The following is a 21,702-nucleotide window of genomic DNA, read 5'->3' as shown; positions in this document are numbered from 1 at the left end:
AAGTCGTTTGACGAGGCTCAATACACTGCAACACGTGCCTTGCAATTAATTTCACACAATTATCATGTGCATCAAGCAGTCGTGTGTATTCTGGTTCCTTCTTTGCTTTTACTACTGCAAGGCTACACTCTGCCTTTCAGGAATCATGGACCTTTTTAAATCAGTAACTTCCTCATTTTAATAACAATCAAATTAGGAAATTATTTTATATTGTTGAAAGTAGAAAGGTATAAATACATGAAAACACAACTTGACGGATGACCATTGTAACAACTGAGGTTACTGAGAAACGTCTCCGTATTGATCGCTGCCGGCAGTCCCTTAACGTACGGGTTCAGCGCCAGACTAACGCTTCGCTTCTCGTAAAAGTGCACACCAAAGCCAATAATCCCACCCCCCCAGGTTGCAACTTTTTTTTTTCGGGAGCTTGTCCACTATGTTTCGCAAGGTGCGGCGACTTTGCGACTAATTCAAACCTGGCCGGGACGTCAGAGGACACACCCTCCTCACTCATAAATAGTTGCCAAACAATCTAGCAGCATGTACGCAAAAGAATAACCGCGCGGTTAATAAAGGGCACATCTGCCCCATCTATATCTTGTCTGCGCCTACGCTTCCCGATGTAGAGGCACCATCTGGGTGTACGATGTGGCTGACGTCCCTGACGGCGCCCGGTCTGAAACTGTGGCCGTGGTCACGCATAACGGCAGTTATCGGAAAGTAAACAATGACCATTCGGAGGGAACCGCGCAATCGACTCTTACCTGTGCAGCGTGTACGAGCCGTTCCTCTTTAGCCTCATCCCGACGGACAGGAAGCGAACGAAGTAATCCAGAATGGAAGGGCTTGCTTGTTCCACCGCGTGGCTTTTTATTTGAGCGCTCGGAGACTCCTCCAGTCTATACTTTCCAGCTCGGCGCGTAGCAGCAGCAGCGGCGGCGGCGGCGGCGGCTATGCAGCTGGCGGTCGGGATGCTAATTAAGTCGCGGGGGGAGGCAATCAGCTCCGGATGCCCCTGCGCGCGTCTCCCCTCTCCCCGAGGTGTCAAAACAAACCCTCTCTAAAGATTTGGGACTCTGCAACACCTGTGAAAGCAGGAGCTCGCGGTTCAAATTTAAGGACCGCTTGATATTTGTAGTGCTTTTGATGTTCTTTCCCTGTTTGTCGTACGCAAAAAGCTGCCAATTCTTCCAACTGGAATAAGAATGCGATGACTGAAGGGCGCTTGAGGAGTCATAAATAGGACTTGTTCTCATTTGGGGGACATGTGTAACGCGTAAAAAAGCGGATTCTCTCGCTCTCTCTCTCTCTCTCTCTCTTCCACTGCCGCCCCCTAGTGGAATGTAGTGTGCCCCTTTCTCCTCTGCCGTTGTATTTGTTGCACGCTGTCCCGGGCACCGTGCCCAGCCTACTGTAGAAATCACAACACCCGGCTGTCTGCTTTCTTTCCTGTGCAATTGAACATCCCACACGCATGGTCGGGGGGTCACAACTGTGTAGTTGGAGAGTGTCAGAGTGGCTCTTTTTTAATACTCAAGTTCTTAAGTTTTTAATTAAAGTAAGGAAGTGCTGTTGCCTGGCAGGGTTCTCTCCCACCACCTCACTTAGAAAAATAAGCATACCTATTATTAATCTCGGCGTCTTGGGTTTCAGGCTATTTTTTTTCCCTTCGGAGTACACAGATGATCGGCGCCAAGCTCAACTGGGCATCGGAGCTGCAGCCCGCATCCCTTCAAAAAGTCCTAACCTAAAAATAGACCAGGGGCGTTTTCTTTTAACACTTTACTCTCTGTTCCCTCCTGCAAAAGCTGTCTGCAAACTAGAATAATCCTTATAATCAGTGCATAGGATTACAATAAAGCACACTGTGGATGGGCCATTGCGCTAACCCTTTAACTCACTATAGTACTCCCTTTCTAATTCTCTAGTTCACTCATGCACTTACTTGGGCAAAGCCTCAGTCACATACATTTTCAGGTACTCATGAAATGCTTTCTCAAGCACAAACAAGCTGGCTCAATAGCTCATGATTTACTAATTGCTTCATGCAAATGCTGGCTTACTCTTGTGCTCACACAATCGAACACGCTGGCACTCAAAAGCTAACTGGCTAACTCCCTGACAAAAAGTATACCTTTGACAACAAAGAGACAACCAGCCCATCACACTCATTTGGTTATTTAATACCCAAGCTGTCCCAGTACCTTTGAGGGATTATAATTTAAATTTATTGGGATTTCCACTTCAAATATATGAATAATTTACCCAATGAAATTGTGCTAAATCTGGAATAATCTGATGAGGCTAGGGATCTGCACTGACAATCAGAAGGTTGCCGGTTCGAATCCTGTAAATGCCAAAAGGGACTCTGCTCTGTTGGGCCCTTAACCTGCAATTACTGAGAGCTTTGAGTAGTGAGAAAAGCACTATATAAATGCAAAGAATTATTATTATTAATCCTCACTAGGTGTATTTGAGTATGACTCACAAAGAGGCTCACTTGCTGGCGGTCACCAACTCTCTAATGTCCGCATTCAAAAAGTCAGTGGCCCAGTTGGTTACTAACTACCAAACTCATTTAACTGCTAATTAAATAGCTTTATCTTTGAAGATTCCTAATTTAATATCTAAACACTAAACAATAGACAGCTCTAGAAACCCACCTATCATCTTACAATCTTACAAAATAAGGGAGCTCAGTGCAAGTGAAATATAGCAGTGATATTTTTGCTAAACCAAATCCTGTTTACATACTGTATCACTGGGAAACAAACATCTAATTAAATTTTATATCAAAGATGTAGGAAACATGAAGGTGCCGAACATTTCAAGCAACTCCATGTTACAGGTAGATCAGCCTAATACTGATAATTTAAGATTTATGCATGTCATTTTTTAATCAAATCTTTATTAAAAGGCATAAAAATGGCATAATCTTTGAGAAAGAAAAGTTTTTCGACATAAAGAGTCCTAATGCCCAGCACACACCTCCCCAGCCCTTTCCATAACCTCAAAATAGTCCTGCAGAGCTTAATATTCTAAATGGCAATAAACGAGCATAAGTGGACTGAAAACAAAATGAGTGAACTGGTCAGTTAAAGTTATACAACATTATATGACTTTTCAAGTGATTTTCAGTCATAGCTTTCATTTACATAATCTTAGCGAGTTGGAGGTATGCAGTGGTTACACCTGTAAATTTATTTGCGTAATGTGACTCGGTCCAGCTAGTCTATGGCTCTGATTTTGTCTTTAGTCGAAGAATTGGCTCTGCATGTATGAGAGCTGACTACCCATGAATGCTCATTTGTTAGTTTAATGGATATAAAGCAGCAACGAGGAATAAGGAAAGTGACTGTTTTAGACCTCACAAACAGAAGACGGGCTGTCTGATGTCTCATGTTCTACTTAATACATCTGAATTTGGGAACAAGTGGCAGTTGAACTCACCGTAGCTGTTAACCCTTCATACAGTGCTGGCTCCATAAGGCAGCATATTATTGGCTGTCAAAAAAAAAGTTCAAGCAAGACTGTAGTGGAAGGTCAGCAAACAATCTGTAAATGTGACAAAGCCAGCAGTTTTCAGCCTTTTAAACTGGAGTGGTTTAATGATGAGATTGTCAACAGCAGTCAGCAAGTCTGACATACCCAAAGACTATCACTGGCTTTAGAAGCATCACTATAGCAACACAATCAAAGAGATAAAAAGCTACAGGTCAGGACTTCAGTGAAGACAAAGGGGCACCTGCACAGACCTAAATGTATATAGTCTGACTAATTATCAATGTAGGGAACAGATGCTCAGTTGATCCTTGCTGCTGTGAGTTCCAGACAGAAAAAAAGGTAACATAAGATTTCCAATGAGATACAAGGGCAACTTTTACAGTAATTGTCCGTCAGGCTTCTGCTAGTTAGCTGATAGATAGACCAAGGAGAGGTCTTTTAGTAAAAAACATGACCACATTATGACTGTAATGTAAAAGATGATACTTTAATGAGAAAGAATCATATTGTTCTTACTGGTTTCTGTATTCCCGTGTGAGTTGTACCCTTTTTTGGAGAAGAAACACGTCCCCTTTCAAATAGACCTTTTTTTTTTTTTAACAAGAAAGGTGGAGGAAAAAATATGAAATCCTCCTGAAACTGGTTGACCAAAAATGCAGGCCTGAGATCACCACCAGTCTGTTGCAGCTTTTTTTTTTGGGTATACATCATAGAAAACTGCTTTATTATCTGGTGTCTGCCTGACAATTTTCCGCTCCATGACGACATGATTGCTCGACAGACAGCAATATTACCCACAAACCCCACCCAGTCCAGCTATAAATTGAAATGTGGCAAAATTTAGAATGATTACGCCTAAGTGGCCAGAAGCAGAGGGCGGTCCTGAAAATGTAGTTGGGATAGTGACAGTGTAAAGCTGTAATAGCTGGTAACTCTGCCCTGAGGACCAGCAACTGCTTCTCATTGCTTGGCTTTTCTAATTATTTGCCTCTACTGAATTGGCAGCAAGAAAACCCTCATCAGTTATTTGTACTTTATCCTAACATGACCCCAACTTAATTTTTGTTTGATCCTTGCTGTAAATCTCCAGGCGTGAGTGCCTGTTGAAAATTTAATAACAAAAGAAATTCTAAAAGTAGATCATAGATATTTAAAAAAAACCCACGTTTAAATCTTATCACTTAAAGTAACAGAGCAGTCCAAGCAAGGCTATTGACGTGGCACAATAAACATAGATAGCAAGTAGATGTCTAACTCAGGACAATTGTTTCATCTGGGCTTCTGCAATCTCATTTTGAGCAAAGCCATTTTCAAAGCGGCACTTGTGTAGGCGCCTGCCAGAACTGTACCCAAACAGGTCAGTGTGACTTACACAAAATTCCAGCTGCATTTTAGATTCTGGGGACTCACGATTTGTCTTTTAAATGGCAAGTGATTTCTAGTTTAACACTCCTTATAATTCTGGCTGCTGGCATAGCACTGAAAAGCAGTGAAGTGATGTCAGTGATTTTTAAATTTTTTTTTACAATTTGGTATTATCATCCATAACAATGAAACATAATAAAGTAGGGGGTTCTTGTTGGTCAATTGCATTTCTTTTACAAAGAGTACTTGATTAATTATAGCACAAAACACATAAACATCAGAGTCATGGTTTCACAATGTTCAGTGTAGCCAACTTTCGACTTCACATACACAGGATTTTAAATTCCAGCTCCAATTGTGTTTGTCTAGAGTTTGCATTCACTTGAACTTCAAGTCAAGTCAAGACAAGACATTCATGTCTCTGGTGACTCTTCCTATGAAGTCAGTAGACAGATTGGGAGAGTATGGGGGGGGTCATGAGGTCGCTGGAAAGGGGTGTGTGGCGCTCCCAATATCTATGCAAAAGGACGAAGGTCCAAGTCTTTAGAGTCCTGGTGCTTTCTGTCTTGCTATATGGTTGCGAGACATGGGCGCTAACCAGTGACCTGAGACGAAGACTGGACTCCTTTGGTACTGTGTCTCTCCGGAAAATCCTTGGGTACCATTGGTTTGACTTTGTGTCGAATGAGCGGTTGCTCATGGAGTCCCTATTGAGGCACATTACCTGCATTGTGAGAGAGTGTCAGCTACAGCACTATGGCCATGTGGCGCATTTCCTGAGGGTGATCCAGCTCGTAAGATCCTCATTGTTGGGGATCCGAGTGGCTGGACTAGGCCAAGGGGTCGCCCACATAACACCTGGCTGCGGCAGATAGAGGGTCATTTCCGTAGGGTGGGACTGGACTGCGTGTCTGCCTGGGGGGTTGCCAACCGGGATCCCAAGTTGTTTCATCATGTAGTGGGTGCGGCAACGCACTGTACCAGTGCATGCTCCCCAACTTGACTTGACTTGATCTGAAAGATGTGCCTGATAGATTGATTAATGCTTTTAAACTGGTCCTATCAATATCATAGTGCCCTGTGATCAACTAGTGTCAAGCCTTCCAAAAGTTTATTTTCTCCAGTCATGCTCTAAATTAGAGTTGCTGCTTTCTGCCCCTCCATCATGAAAAAGCCAATTCTCAACTCTTAAATTTTCTGTTAAAAGAACTTTAAATTGATGTAATTTTGTTATATTTAACCAGTTATATTTATTTCTCTTTCACTGTTTTTGTACATTGACTTATGAGTTAATTTATAAAAATGCTACAAGGTTCAATACTGTTTTTGCATTAGTTGTAAATCTGTGTAAGTGCTTGAAGTCTGGGTGACAGTCTGGCTTAGCTCCATGCTCCCTGTTGCGTTTGGGAGCCTCTTGAATTTGAATCATCAATAGTTAGTTATGTACAGAGATGAGCCAGGCAAATGAGGACACACACATGCAGCAAAGGGAAGGTATAAAGGTGAACAAATGCTTTTATTTAAAATCAATCAAAAACAAAGTGTTCAAAAGCGTAGTGCGTCGAAAGGTTCAATAAATATCCATTAAACAAATAATCCATAAAAACCATGGCAATGTGGAGGTTAAAAATCCATAATAAATACTCCATTAAAAACTAAGTTAAAATCCAAGGCAGTTCTTTAAAACTGACAAGTCCCAATGCATCCATCTAAAATCTTTGTCTCCTCCGCTTACCCAGAGTGGGCTCCTGCCGCCAGAGGAGACGTCCTCCCAACTGATGCAGTCAATCAATCCCTGGCTCTCAGCATCCATGGGGCACTGTGCTGTGCTGAGCCGAGCAACTCAGGTCTCCTGCTGCCAGTCCTTCATTGTCTGCGTGAGACACCGTATATCAGGTCACTCCTACACCCTGGCAGTCGCTCACGCCTGGCCACCTGTCTTCATTCCATTTTGCATGGGCTCTCTTTGATCCTGTCTCACAATCTTTCTTCCATTAACTTTTCCATTCCATTGCTTTCCTGTTCTTTCCGTCTCGTTTCTATGCTATTGTTCTGTATGTTCTTTGTCTGTCTATTTTCTCCCTATGGCCGGTCTATTTTCTTCCCCTCTCAATCTGAGCAGGCTCCTTTTTAATTCTCCTGTCTAACTGGGTGCAGGTACATCACACCACTACTTCTGAGGCACAATTGAGGTAGCCAAAGCAGTCCACCCACCTCCGCACGTGTATGCAGCGTGATACGCCAAGCACCCCAATCAACCATGGAGCAAATCGGGCTTGCACACACCTGCACTTGATTGGAGCCCCACATATGATTATTTATTTTTAACCTGCTCTACACCATGGACTACTTATCACAGTCTGATATCTCTATCAATGCTCACCAGTTTCTACAGGTGCACAGTGAAATCCATTCTTATTGACTGCATAAAGGCACCTGCTCAGTCTAGGGTCACAGGGAACTACAGAGGTTGATGAAGTCTACTAATAATATTCCTTGTACACAGCTGCCTTCTACCCAGGACAAATATAACAAATGCTTCTTTAAAAAGGATATCCATATTACTAAACATTTAAGTCATCCAGTACAGTCATCGTTTTCACTGTTAAGGACCATCAGCACTCACATCACTAGATTCAGGGATAGTTTTTCCCACACATCATATATGGCTGTTCAATAGACTCTTGTAAAGATGGTAGTGCTGCTGCTTTGCAGCAAGGAGACTGTGGAAGATTGTGGGTTCTCTTCCCGGTTACTCCCTGTGTGGATAGCGTTTTGAGTACTGAGAAAAGCGCTATATAAATGTAATGAATTATTATTATTATTATTAACTAACTGAGTACACACAATCCATGTTTCTTGTATCAGTCTACAGTTGTATTTATTTAACATTTTTTTGTTTTATTCTACTGTCAATATTCTGTGGAATCGCAAGTAAGAATCTTTACTGTTCTGTGCACACCATTGCCATGAAACTGACTGTAACCTAAACAAGATTTGAAATGAACTGAACTACCAGGTTGTTTGTTGCCTTGTACTAAGGCTGCACCCTTCAACCCTTTATTGGACTAATTGTGGTAATTTAATGGACGAACAATGAAAATTCAAGTACATTAATACTACAGTACTGTTACTTTACAAACACACATTGCTCAAATGTTTTTTCCAAATTGTCATGAATACCACATCAGTGTTTTGAACTGTTGACATGCAAGTGGCTAGTGAGTACCTTGTGTGGTCACAAAATGCTTTACAACACACAGAACAATTCTGAAAGAGGAGATTGAGCATTTTTAATGCCACCCTGTTCTTGTAATCAATCAGTCAAAACTTATTTTATGTAGCACCTTCCACAGTAAGTGCCATCACTGGGCACATTACAAAGCACAAACATGTCAAGGCAAGAAACACTTAAGATGCCATTAAATGGTTGCTGATGGAGCAAACTAGATGACATGATTATGAATCATTCCTTGTTTCCTTGTTTTATTACAAGCACAAGGTCTTTGATAAAGCAAGGGGATTACAAAGCTAGAAGCAGTAGAGTTTTCACAAAAAACCACAATCATAAGGAATTCTACCAAAGCCAACATTAAGACACAAAAAGATAAAAAAAAATAGGGGCAGAGAGCACGCGTGGTCAGAATACTTCACAAGTAGGGATGTCAAGCTAGATGCGAGACTGCTGAGGTAGCTGCAGGTTTTCATTCCAGTCATTTGCTTAATTCTTAATCAAATACTGCTGCTAATTCTTTTCCTTTAATTTTTATTAAGTCATTTTTTGGGGTGTCAATCTCAGTTCCTGGAAGCCCATTATCTTCACTGTGACCAATTTCATTTGGTGCCGATTCTTGCTGGTTAAGGAAACATTGTTTAATTCTATAGCCTCTTAGTGCTCTTTTTATGCCACAGTAGACATTTCCAATGCAGTTAACCTTTTCTTTAAGAGCACAATCAAAATGTTTTCTGGACCAGATCATTACTTCTTACACATTCACTCTTTTCTTTTCAAATATTTTATTAAAACAGATATATTTAATGATGGTGCAAATTGAACCAAGTCAGCTAGCTGGTTATCTGTTAGCACACTTTGCATCACTTTATTTTTTGATTGCAGGTTAAGGAAAAAGAAGCAATTAAGAGTTCTGAATCTTAAAAAACAAGTCAATTAAAATTAAGAAAAAAAGACAACTGTTAAAATAGCAGCAGTATTTGGGAGTGGCTGGTATGTAATCCTGCAACACCATAGCTCTGCAGGATCTGAGTTTGACACCCCTGCTCAACAATACACTTTGATTGTCAACTGTCAGTACATGTTGATTTACAGTTATGTTGGTCTATGGTCCGGGTTTGGCACACAATGGTCTGTTCTAAAAGAGCAAAATGCAAGAATACCAAATCTAAAATACAATAGAAAGGGAGTGAAATGTCCGCCTGAATGAAGAGTAGTATTGAAGCAGCTTTGTGTAGAGATCTAGGAAAAATGCTTCCAGTGAGAAGCAGCTGTAAAACTATTTAGGGATAGAGGGTCACAGAGAACTACAGAGGGTGACAAAGTAAGCTATAGAAACATTACCAGAATAATGTGAGGATTTCATTCCCTTTTATGAGTGTCTCTTACACTGAATACAACCTGCTCTTTCCCAATGAAGCACAAAATCATTATTTCTATGCTAATAATAATAATGACAGTGAACCTGTGAAAAGTCCACAAATATAGTCAAATGCTAAGGTCAATGCTTGTTGAGATCAAAATTAGACATAGCCAGTGAAAGTTCAGTACAGTGAGTACAAGTGCTGTATAGACTTGGCATTAAAAAGGCTTCTATCTTTTTAATAATTTTAAAAGATTTTTTTCTTCAAGCTTGAACAGGAAGAAAGAGCTAATAAACACCAACACACATGTAAGCCAGCCAATGAGTAACTTTTTGAATGCTGTGTTCAGAAGGGCCCTGCCTATAAACAGGAAAGTAGCTCATTTTCATTACCATCATTTAAGTGAGATGAATTGAATTTACTAAGGCGAAACCGAACACGTTGGCCCAACACGAGTGAGTATGGGTATGAGGTAATTGTGTGACTGGCATGTCAACACACAGTGTTAACATGATAAGCACCAGCCCCCGTGAACCTGATAAACAGTTTAGAAAATGGAGGGTGAGACTTTGAAAAATCATGTCTGGAAGTAAAATCTCTGCTATGACTAGCAAGTACTTGCCGGTTAAAACAGAATTCTCTCTCTCTAGTGTTATTTTATTTTTATGATGTCAGCTATACAATGAGAAGTTCCAGAAAACTATCAGTAACAAATAGTACCTCACAGCCTGTCTTCTTGAGTAAGGCTCCTTTTTACCTACTGCATTATGAAAATTATTACTACAAATACTTTTGCAACCCAAATTAATTAAAGCCAATCAAATCAGTCAGCCATACAGGTAGTTCTAGTCAAACTAGAAATCTAAAAATTTGTTCAGTGAAAAGCAACTCTAAAAGCATCCATAAATACACTTTAGCTTCACTCCAAGAATCCTCTTTACTGTTTCCCCCACTCTTCCAACATCACAACTGGTGAAACAGTGACAGCAATGACAGAACAAAAAGTTTTGTTTATATTATTTAAATAGAGATATATTTTTGTAATAGGGTGTTATCTTAAGATTAAGTGTTCTCCCTACAATAAGAAGGAAACAACAAAATGGCATAATTATTGTTAAAAGCAGAAGCTAATGAAAAATACATGAAGGTGGAAGGGTCACTCATCGCTGCATCCAATGCCAGACAACATTAAATAAACATGGGGTTTACCATTTTTCCATGATTAATTACAACTCTAGTAATGGCATTTGGGATATGCTCTATTGGGCTTCAAAAGAAGTGGCTCAGCCTCCCACCCGACCTTCATAGAAGCTGGCTGTAGCAAGATAAGAAGCAATTTTGCTTTCCAGGGCAAATGGTTCAGCTTGGCAAATACATTTTCTATTCAGTTCCATGAAGTAGCCATTAATCAAATAACTGTTCATTACGGACTTTAATATGTTAACTGATTCAGGTAATTCAATTGGAAGAGGTTAATAAAGACTAAGTGTAAAATTGGCCAAAGCTTACTATGAAATTCCCCTACTTGTCTTGCACTCCTGACTTTTCAAATATCCATCTCTTAAAATTTGCAATACAAGACTGAATATTATATAGTTACACAGGTATACTTTTTAGGAGATTATAGGATAGAGAGAAGAAAGGCCTGGCTGACAAAGCTTAAAATGTCAAATGCACCATCATACTGTATAGCTCTTGACTGAATTCATCCATCCCATATACCTGCAGAGCTGTAAAGTCTAGGGTCAGTTGGTTTATATTGACACAGTTTTACGGGATGGGGGGATGGAACAGGAATCTTAAAGGAGTTCAACACACAAAATTCAGAAAAGTCAGAAAATTGAATTCTCACTCCATTTACAGAAGGGTGGCCTCAAGTAAATCCAGTAAGAAGACATGAGGCAGCAAAGCACAATATCTCCTCTAGAACCACAGGACACTGTACCCCAAATCATAAAGCTGCTGGAGAATCACTGTGTTGTAGTCATACTTTAAAACCAAACCAAACACCCAAAAGTGAAATGTTTAAAACTCACTGGGCACAATCTGGAAGTGGGAATCAGTGAACATATACAGATCAGGACCACAAGATGGTGTAAGGCTGAGAAAAACAGACATACGATTTGTTTATACCTAATTCATGCACGTGCACTTCAGAGGCATCTTCCTCCCCAGGCTCACAACAAAATCCCCAGCTTCAAGCTAGTCAACCTCAGAGACCAGGCTCACACTGCTACTGAGGGAGAATTGAAACTTTGTTGCGATGGCAGCCAAGTATGTCATACAAGTATGTACAATACATGTATGTGTGTGCTTACACACTATGCACTCATGTCCTCACTTGCACATCTCCTTTATAACTGCACTAATCTGCAACTGTTCATAATGCATGTTATTTAACTTATGTTATTTGTTCAGTCAGATCCATAAGTTTTCGGAGAGTTACACAATTTTCATAATTTTGTCTCTGTGTGTCACAACAATGGATTTCATTATGTGACTGGACCGTAGACTTTCAGTTTTAATTTAAGGAGTTTACCGAAAAATATCATATGAGTTGTTTAGGAATGACAGCCATTTTTCTGCATAGCTGCCCAACCCATTTCCAGGGGTTCAAATGTATATGGACATTTGACTGACAAGCTGTTCTATTAAGCATGTAAAACTTCTGGAATTGATTCCATGTGTGGAATTTGCATTTGGAAGCTGTCACTGTGTATTTTCAATATGAGGTCCAAAGAGCTGTCCATGCAAGTAAAACAGTCCATCACTGGGCTGCGAAAACAAAACAAACCCTTTAGAGAGATAGCAGAAACTCAATGAGTGGTCAAATCAACCATCTGGTAGATTCTTAAAGAGAAGGAACCCACTGGTAAGCTCAACAACACCAGAAGCGAGAATGTCTAGAAAACCACAGAAGACAACTGTGCTGAATGATTGCAGAATTCTGTCCTTGGTGAAGAAGAACCACTGCACAACATTTAGCCAAACCAAGCACACTCTCTGGGACATAGACCTATCACTGCCAAAGTCAACAATCAAGAGATTAATGAAAGACAGAGGGTTTACCACAAGGTACAAACCACTGGGAAACCTCAAGCATAGGAAGGACAGATTAGACTTTGACAGAAAACATTTTTAAAAGCCTGTCCAGTTCTGGAACACTTTTCTTTGGACAAAGGAAACTAAGATGAATATATACAGAATGTTGGAAGGAGAAGAGTGTGGAGAAGAGATGAAACAGCTTATGATCCAATAAATACCACATTATCTGTGAAACACGGTGGAGGCAGCGTTACGGCATGGACATGCATGGCAGTGAATGGAAGTCAGTCAACTAGTGCTTATTGATGATATGACTGCTGGCACAAGTTGCAGCATGAATTCTGAAGTGTACAGGGTGGTTATAATATCTGCTCAGATTTAGACAAATGCTGCAAAACTGATAGGATGACACTTCACTACAGATGGACAATGAACTAAAACACACTGTGAATACAAACCAAGTGGTTTTCAAAGAAAAGAAGTGGGAAGATTCTTTAACTGACATCAACCCAATTGGACATGCAGCTGGCGTGCTGAAGACAAAACTGATAGCAGAAAATCCAATGATCAAGCAGCCCATGAAGAAAACTGCACTAAAAGCCTGGCAAAGCATCACAGAGTGGAAACCCAGCACTTGGAGTTGGTCATGGGTTCAGCCTTCAGGCAGTCATTAACTGGAAAGGATTTTCATCTGAATACCGAAAATGATCATTTTATTTATGATTATGTTAGTTTGTCCAAATACTTTTGAACCCCTGAAAATTGGGGCTATATGTATACAACTGTATAAAATTGTTGGTCTTTTCTAAACAGCTCACACAATATTTTTGTTAGACCCCTTAAATTAAAGCTGAAAGTCTATACTTCAACCACATCTTGATTGCTTTGTTTCAAACTCATTGTGGTGGTGAACAGAGCCAAAATTATGAAAATTGTGTCACTGTGCAAATACTTATGGACCTGACTGTAGATGATGTTTGTCATGTTATAAGCAGCTCCAAAGCTACCAAGTTAAATTTCTGCACATTAAGTACTGGCAAATAAATGTGATTCTGGTTTTGAATCTGACCAGAGGCACAAAGCCATGATGCTGTATTACTGAAAACACTTAACTCAGAACATCATGTGAAGCTCAAAGACATTTAGAGATTTCAAACAAAGACTCCCATTTCATCATGTATCATTAAATAAGATTAAATCTATTAAAAAACAACCCACTTTTAGAAATGTAGGCCCAGCCATCCTTCCACATGCATTATAGCATTAGTAACCGGACATGTCTATAATAAATCTTGGCTTCTGCACATCAAAGGAGTTCCACTAACCATTGACTGCCCCCAACCCTCCACTCCCCTTCACCACCTCGTCCTTTTTTCATTGTCTCAGGTACTTCCTGTCTCCACTGAATGGGAGTTTGTATGTGAGTATGTGAGGAGAGGAGGCTTTTCAACATATGACAAAAGCTCTGAATGAGTAAACACTACCAGTAAAAACACGCAGTACTTGGTGCCAGTCAAGGACACTCAAAATGTTTAATTTACAAGGAAGAGGAAACCAATCCTAAGTGTCTATTACGCTCTAATTTATATAATTTCAAGCAATAGGAGCAACTGAAACATTTAGAAAAATTAATGCAGGAGCACACTCCAGCTTCCCAATACCCTGGAATAAAAAGCAATGGATTCATTAATCTTTATGATTCTTACCTTTACTTAGTTCAAAATCTTGAATGACAAACTACATGTTCTGTGGTTCCCGTATTACTGATGTGTACTGTTGCTCTGCCTTGTGTTTCAACTTTTGTCTTATCAATGAAAATACATTTTTTATACTGCCTTCATGTAGTAATAATCATTTTAAAAAATAAAAAAAAAAATGCAAATCTATTGTACAAACTGCTACACCTTACACACAAATACAGCATACTGTACATATCCATCCAAAACATTCACAAACTTGCTTAATTCAATTCAGCTAATTGCTGTTCCAGTAACATTGTTCAAAGGGTAGGGACCAATCTAGGATGGAGCACCAGTCCATTGAAAGGGCCCACTCACACACAAATACAGCATCAACCTCCAACCTAATGCATTTGTTTTTGGGAGGAAAACCCATGCAAGGATGATGGAATAACATGCAGAATGCACACAGACAACAACCATATGTGGGATGGTGAATCTCTGAGGGTGCACAGCCAGCTTATGTAAATATTTATGTACATATACAGTACATATATATACACACACACACACGCACACGCACACGCACACACACATTCACAAACTAGGCACAAGCAAGTCCAGTTCCTTTAAGGACTTCTTTAACTCATTAGGCCACATTGCCACAGCTCACTCCTGAGTGCATTCACTTCACCATTTAAAATTCTGATTTAAAAAAGGATGTTTGAAATCTCTTGCCTATCAATGTTGAACAGTTTATATTAAATATTTTAGACACTGCACATTTTTTCAGACCTGCCTAATAACTTTGTGAAAGACAACTACAATGCTTTTGGTGAACATACGCTCAATTTTCAGTTGCTCTGATTTAGCAAAACTCTCTCTGGATGCAACTATATTCTCTAATTTGAAACTTCCATATCAATTTTATAGATACAATTGTATTGTTGTCTCATACAAAGTATACTTCCATGTCCATTCAATCCAGATTTACTTATATAAGCTCTTCAAAAGTTAGTTTATCTATTATTTATTGCATATGTATTGATCTAGCATTTTTTTTCACTTTTTTGTATTTTACTTCTGCTTCTTTCACAAAGTGCTTCATTATGGTGTACTGTATAAAAGGCACTGTATAAAATACGGATAAATTGTATTATAATTTGACTACTATAATTTGACGCAACCTCAGATCCTCAACTGAGTGTCTCCTTAGAATTCCAAGAGCAAAACTTAAAAGAAGTGGTGAGGCGGCCTTCTGCTGTTATGCACCTAAAATCTGGAATAGCCTGCCAGTAGGAATTCGCCAGGCTAATACAGTGGAGCACTTTAAAAAACTACTGAAAACACATTATTTTAACATGGCCTTCTCATAACTTCACTGTAATTTAATCCTGACACTCTGTATATCCAATTCATTATAATAACTATTCATTCAAAATTTGTACTAACCCCTACTCTCTCTTCTGTTTCCTTTTCCGGTGTCCTATTGGTGGTGGCACAAGCCACCACCATCTACCTAAAGCACCATGATGTTCCAACAATGATGGATGGATTAAAAGCCAGAAGTCTGTATAACCATCAGCATCAAGTGACTCCGTGAGAACCCTAACTACAAAGAGGACTATTTCATTTATGTTAGGTAGAATGCCCAAAGGGGACTGGGCGGTCTCGTGGCCCGGAACCCCTACAGATTTTATTTTTTTCTCCAGCCTTCTGGAGTTTTTTTTTGTTTTTTCTGTCCACCCTGGCCATCGGACCTTACTCCTTTTTATGTTAACTAAGGTTGTCTTATTTTAATTTCTTATTTGTCTTTTATTCTTCTTTTCTTCATTATGTAAAGCACTTTGAGCTACTTTTTGTATGAAAATGTGCTATATAAATAAATGTTGTTGTTGTTGTTGACTAAGTGGGTTAAGAAAATGGATGAATAATTGGTCTGTGCTTGGATCTCCCCTTCCTGTGATGTGATTAGGTCTGCTATTGCTGCGTGACTTCCTGCTGAGTATTTTCAGCTTATTGGTTGTTAAACGCAGAGTGGACTGCATAATGTTTGTTAGTTAATGGCATATGGTCACAGTATAGTTTCTTCTACTTTCAATTAAGTATTATAGTAGTATTCATTTTTTTCAACTGTTTATTTTAGAAACCTGTGGAGAACTATTTTTAAAATGTAAAATATAAAGGGCAATGGATCATCAACCTGTTTACAGACAACATGTGAATGTCCTTATAGGTATGCTAAACAAAAATAACTTGCACTATATTTTTTGACCGGGCATATTTTGAGCAACCACTTCAAATATTCCTTCAGCCTTCCTTTAATTAAACTAAACAGTTAGGCCCATCTATTAAAAATTTTTTATGTGAAAATTTTTTTTAATTTAAAATGGAATACTTAAAAAATACATACACATACTGTATACTTGTGAACTGACAAAGAATTAAACAGGTGATTTTTTTTTCTTTCTTGATGAAAATGCACCATTTTAGCAACCATGATTATGATACTGCCTACTGGCAATAACTCAGTGTTACATTAGGCAGGAGCTTGTGCATACCTGAAAAGTTGTTATTATAGATCGTTGAGAATTACACAGTTGAGAGCATTACTTTTCAAAAATGACAGTATGGATATTAGAAAATCCATACAGTACATAAAATCACTGCTGCAACTTTTATTACAGACAAGACTGAAAAGGTCTCTTGCCTCCCAATCCATTATTACAGTAGAAGACCGCCACACAAATAGATAGATAGATAGATAGATAGATACTTTATTAATCAAATAGCAATTCAAGACAGAATGCAGCTAACAAGTGGTAGGAATAAGGCTTGCACTAGTATTACAGAGTTAACTGCAAAGTTCCTTCACTATGAATGAGGTGGTCACAGACAATCCTAAACAAGTTATACTGCACACACACTGTTTTTTAATCACAAGAGTAAGCAGTTATTTTGCGGATGACTGAAGCTCCATATATGAAGAAACAGTACTGTAGATGCAGAACTTTTTATATGACCAAAACAGGTGGAGTTAAAGCAGTGTGCTGTTAGCCAGGTGAGATCTACCCATGAGAATTTACATATCATGACTAAGAGAGGCATGCTGCTTTTTATGCCAAACTGGGGTGAGACAGAGCAAAGGCATTGGAGGAAACCATCTTGCCATTGAGGTAAGCGTAAGAGAGTGATGGCATGGGAGGCACCCACCTCTCAGTGTGTCGTGCCTTAAGCATCTAGGAGTGACAGTACAGGAGGGATGCATTTCACTCTTTCCTTGCACCACTATGTGCAGCGGTGATTGTGAGAGAGTGAGAGTACAAGAAGCATGCAACTTACTCTTTCTCAAACCATAACAGATGAGTATGAGACTTAGTGAGGGTACAACAGGTTATTCTTGCTCCATATTGGAAAGAAAAAAAATGTTAACACACAACATGCTACTTTTTATTTCTGCCTTTCTTTTTCCCTCTTTTCTATGCTTCACCACCAGTATACATAAAAGAGAATTTGTACAAATTTAGTTTTTACATTTTGAGGCCTAACTAAACATATTCCGAAGTACAATTAAATTTTCCAGAGTAGTATATCAAGAAGCCATTTATTTTAATAATAACTAGGAGGCTTTGCCTCCTGCTCGCTTTGTTTGCCCACCCCCATACCCCCAGGCACACTACGCACCAGCCACTTCGTGTCTCTGCCTCTCGCGTTGTGAAGAGGGGGGTTTAATGCACACTAAGGAGATGCGGTCGTTCCTCTGAAACCCCCTCTTAAACGGTGATGCAATGGGAAACAAATAAATTTTTTTTAGCTCCTCTCTGCTCAATCAGATGGCTTGCTGCTGCTGCTTGTGCCGTGCTGCGTGATCTGCATGTCGCACAGCGTTTCGAACATTTAAAACCCTGTATAGCAGCTGTCCTTTTGTCTCACTGCCTTGTCTCGCGGGACGTTAAAGTGTCTCCAAGAAAATCACGTCTCGACCCAAGATTTTTTTTTTTATAATAGAGAGATAGTACACTATTAGTAAACAGTTGTCCAGTTTTGAAAATTACCACCTGCATGCATGCATAATTCAAGAACAACTTTACAATGTTGCTCTTTGATGAGTCGCATTTTTTACCACATATTTATATACATAAATACTGACACAGATGGTCAGGATTTTCCTAATTGTGACAGGACTGCCCCTGGATCTGCCGGTTTAAGAGACTAGCAATGCAGTGGTGAATTCAAGATGTGTGCTGTTTCCGTCAAGCAAGGAGAGGGAATCAGAAGGAACTCAGGATGCATGACTTATATAGCAAGCCACTGACTGAGGATGGGAGTCTTGGGAGTTTGAGCAATGGATATATACAGCAAAACGTTCTAGAAAGTCCCTATTGGAACCGAGATAGTCAGGTGCAAAGATGATGGTACAGGCTGAGGATGACCAGAGGAGGTTGGCAGTAAAAAGGTAAAACGTTACCTGGAAGTGAAGGAAAGTTCATTGGATAGCAAACCTTTATTCAAAATGCTTGAAATCCTTTATTCATGCAATGTATTTATATAAGATAAAATAAAAAATAAATACTGAGTTAATTACTCCCATAAGTTCCAGTACCTTAACAGCATACAATTTATATACCTTATCAAACCCACTTAACTCCATTCAGGATCACCGGTGACCACAACCTATTCTAGCAGAAGCAGGCACAAGACAGGAAGTTTGAAATGGGTGCTGGTCTATCACAATATACACTTACATACACACAGCACCATTTTAAAATATACAATTAACCTTAACATGCACATAAAGAGCAAGTTTTGAATTTAGAACATAGAAACAAGACAGGAAGTTTGAAATGGGTGCTGGTCTATCACAATATACACTTACATACACACAGCACCATTTTAAAATATACAATTAACCTTAACATGCACATAAAGAGCAAGTTTTGAATTTAGAACATAGAATCCACACTCACTGAGGCAGCTATTAGGAACACCTGTACAACCTGCTTATTCATGTAATTATGTAATCAGTCAATCATGTGGGAGCAAAGCAAAACATAAAATCATGCAGATAAGGATCATGAGCTTCAGTTAACACTCACATTAAACATCAGACTAGTGGAAAAAATGTGATCTCAGATATTGATCATGGCTAACTGTTGGTGCTGGACGGGCTGGTTGGAGCTGACAGAAAGGCTACAGTAACTTAGATAACTACACTGCACAACTGTGGTGAGCAGAAAAGCATCTCAGAACACACAGCATGTCGAACCTTGAGGCAGATGACCACATCAAGTTCAACTCGTTCAACTTGTTCAGTGAGGTTATAAGCCAGTTGGGTTAATTATTTTGCCACCAAACAAAAATAACAATGCAAACCACAAACAGTAATGAACTGATTAGGGATAAAATGTACACTTTTCCATAACATACCTTCACAGTAAAATGACCGTCCACATTGACATACGGTGCATCCGGAAAGTATTCACAGCGCATCACTTTTTCCACATTTTGTTATGTTACAGCCTTATTCCAAAATGGATTAAATTCATTTTTTCCCTCAGAATTCTACACATAACACCCCATAATGACAACGTGAAAAAAAGTTTACTTGAGGTTTTTGCAAATTTATTAATAATAAAAAAGCTGAGAAATCCCATGTACATAAGTATTCACAGCCTTTGCTCAATACTTTGTCGATGCACCTTTGGCAGCAATTACAGCCTCAAGTCTTTTTGAATATGATGCCACAAGCTTGGCACACCTATCCTTGGCCAGTTTCGCCCATTCCTCTTTGCAGCACCTCTCAAGCTCCATCAGGTTGGATGGGAAGCGTCGGTGCACAGCCATTTTAAGATCTCTCCAGAGATGTTCAATCAGATTCAAGTCTGGGCTCTGGCTGGGCCACTCAAGAACATTCACAGAGTTGTCCTGAAGCCACTCCTTTGATATCTTGGCTGTGTGCTTAGGGTCATCGTCCTGCTGAAAGATGAACCGTCGCCCCAGTCTGAGGTCAAGAGCGCTCTGGAGCAGGTTTTCATCCAGGATGTCTCTGTACATTGCTGCAGTCATCTTTCCCTTTATCCTGACTAGTCTCCCAGTTCCTGCCACTGAAAAAAATCTCCACAGCATGATGCTGCCACCACCATGCTTCACTGTAGGGATGGTATTGGCCTGGTGATGAGCGGTGCCTGGTTTTCTCTAAACGTGACGCCTGGCATTCACACCAAAGAGTTCAATCTTTGTCTCATCAGACCAGAGAATTTTCTTTCTCATGGTCTGAGAGTCCTTCAGGTGCCTTTTGGTAAACTCCAGGCGGGCTGACATGTGCCTTTTACTAAGGAGTGGCTTCCGTCTGGCCACTCTACCATACAGGCCTGATTGGTGGATTGCTGCAGAGATGGTTGTCCTTCTGGAAGGTTCTCCTCACTCCACAAAGGACCTCTGGAGCTCTGACAGAGTGACCAACGGGTTCTTGGTCACCTCCCTCTGACTAAGGCCCTTCTCCCCTGATCGCTCAGTTTAGATGGCCGGCCTGTTCTAGAAGAGTCCTGGTGGTTTCAAATTTCTTCCACTTACAGATGATGGAGGCCACTGTGCTCATTGGACCTTCAAAGCAGCAGAAATGTTTCTGTAACCTTCCCCAGATTTGTGCCTCGAGACAGTCCTGTCTCGGAGGTCTACAGACAATTCCTTTGACTTCATGCTTGGTTTGTGTTCTGACATGAACTGTCAACTGTGGGACCTTATATAGACAGGTGTGTGCCTTTCCAAATCATGTCCAATCAACTGAATTTACCACAGGTGGACTCCAATTAAGCTGCAGAAACATCTCAAGGATGATCAGGGGAAACAGGATGCACCGGAGCTCAATTTTGAGCTGTATGGCAAAGGCTGTGAATACTTATGTACATGGGATTTCTCAGTTTTTTTATTTTTAATAAATTTGCAAAAACCTGAAGTAAACTTTTTTCACATTGTCATTATGGGATGTTGTGTGTAGAATTCTGAGGAAAAAAATGAATTTAATCCATTTTGGAATAAGGCTGTAACATAACAAAATGTGGAAAAAGTGATGCGCTGTGAATACTTTCTGGATGCACTGTACCATACTCAAGGGACTGGATCAGAAATCTCCATTCTCAGCATGGACTCTTGTCAGCTGTGGCACTTTTTTGACAACTTCTATTTATGCCCATGTGCATTGGTTTGTTATGGATGAAAAGTGGGTTTGGTAATCATCTGAAATTAGGCAAGTGTGCAGCTTAATGTCTTTTAAAGGAGAAATTACTTAAGCAAAATGTACAGTTATTGACATGCTTGCACTAAAGGGAATGTGATAAAATCAAATTAAGTCAAAGCAGTTTACCAGATTTTGGCACATGTATAACTAGCCTGCACATAAAAAATATGTAAAAATGTTGCTTTTAAGAAAATTCTTACATAAAACCAAGTATTTATTTTCTACTCTCTGGTTCAAAGCTGATGACAGCAATGGGCATATTTCATAAACCCGTAG

At 39.7% G+C, this 21,702-nt stretch overlaps 1 protein-coding gene across 2 annotated transcripts in view; it reads right to left on the bottom strand.

Moving 5' to 3' along the window:
* Positions 1 to 21,702, bottom strand: part of LOC114647335 (MOB kinase activator 2-like) — a 254,024-nt gene that overhangs the window by 135,920 nt on the left and 96,402 nt on the right. The window contains exon 1 of one of the 2 annotated variants that reach the window (XM_028796027.2): positions 765 to 1,265. The exons of the other annotated variant lie outside the window; for it this stretch is intronic. Coding sequence (XP_028651860.1) covers positions 765 to 802 — 38 coding nt within the window. The 5' untranslated portion in view covers positions 803 to 1,265. Of the gene's footprint in view, positions 1 to 764; positions 1,266 to 21,702 lie in introns of those variants that run through there. 2 annotated transcript variants of the gene reach the window in all.

Source organism: Erpetoichthys calabaricus, chromosome 2 (genome assembly GCF_900747795.2).
Source record: "Erpetoichthys calabaricus chromosome 2, fErpCal1.3, whole genome shotgun sequence".
NCBI classification, from domain to species: Eukaryota; Metazoa; Chordata; class Cladistia; order Polypteriformes; family Polypteridae; genus Erpetoichthys; species Erpetoichthys calabaricus.
Note: the sequence above shows the minus strand (reverse complement) of the source record. Positions and strands in the feature narration are given on the sequence as shown.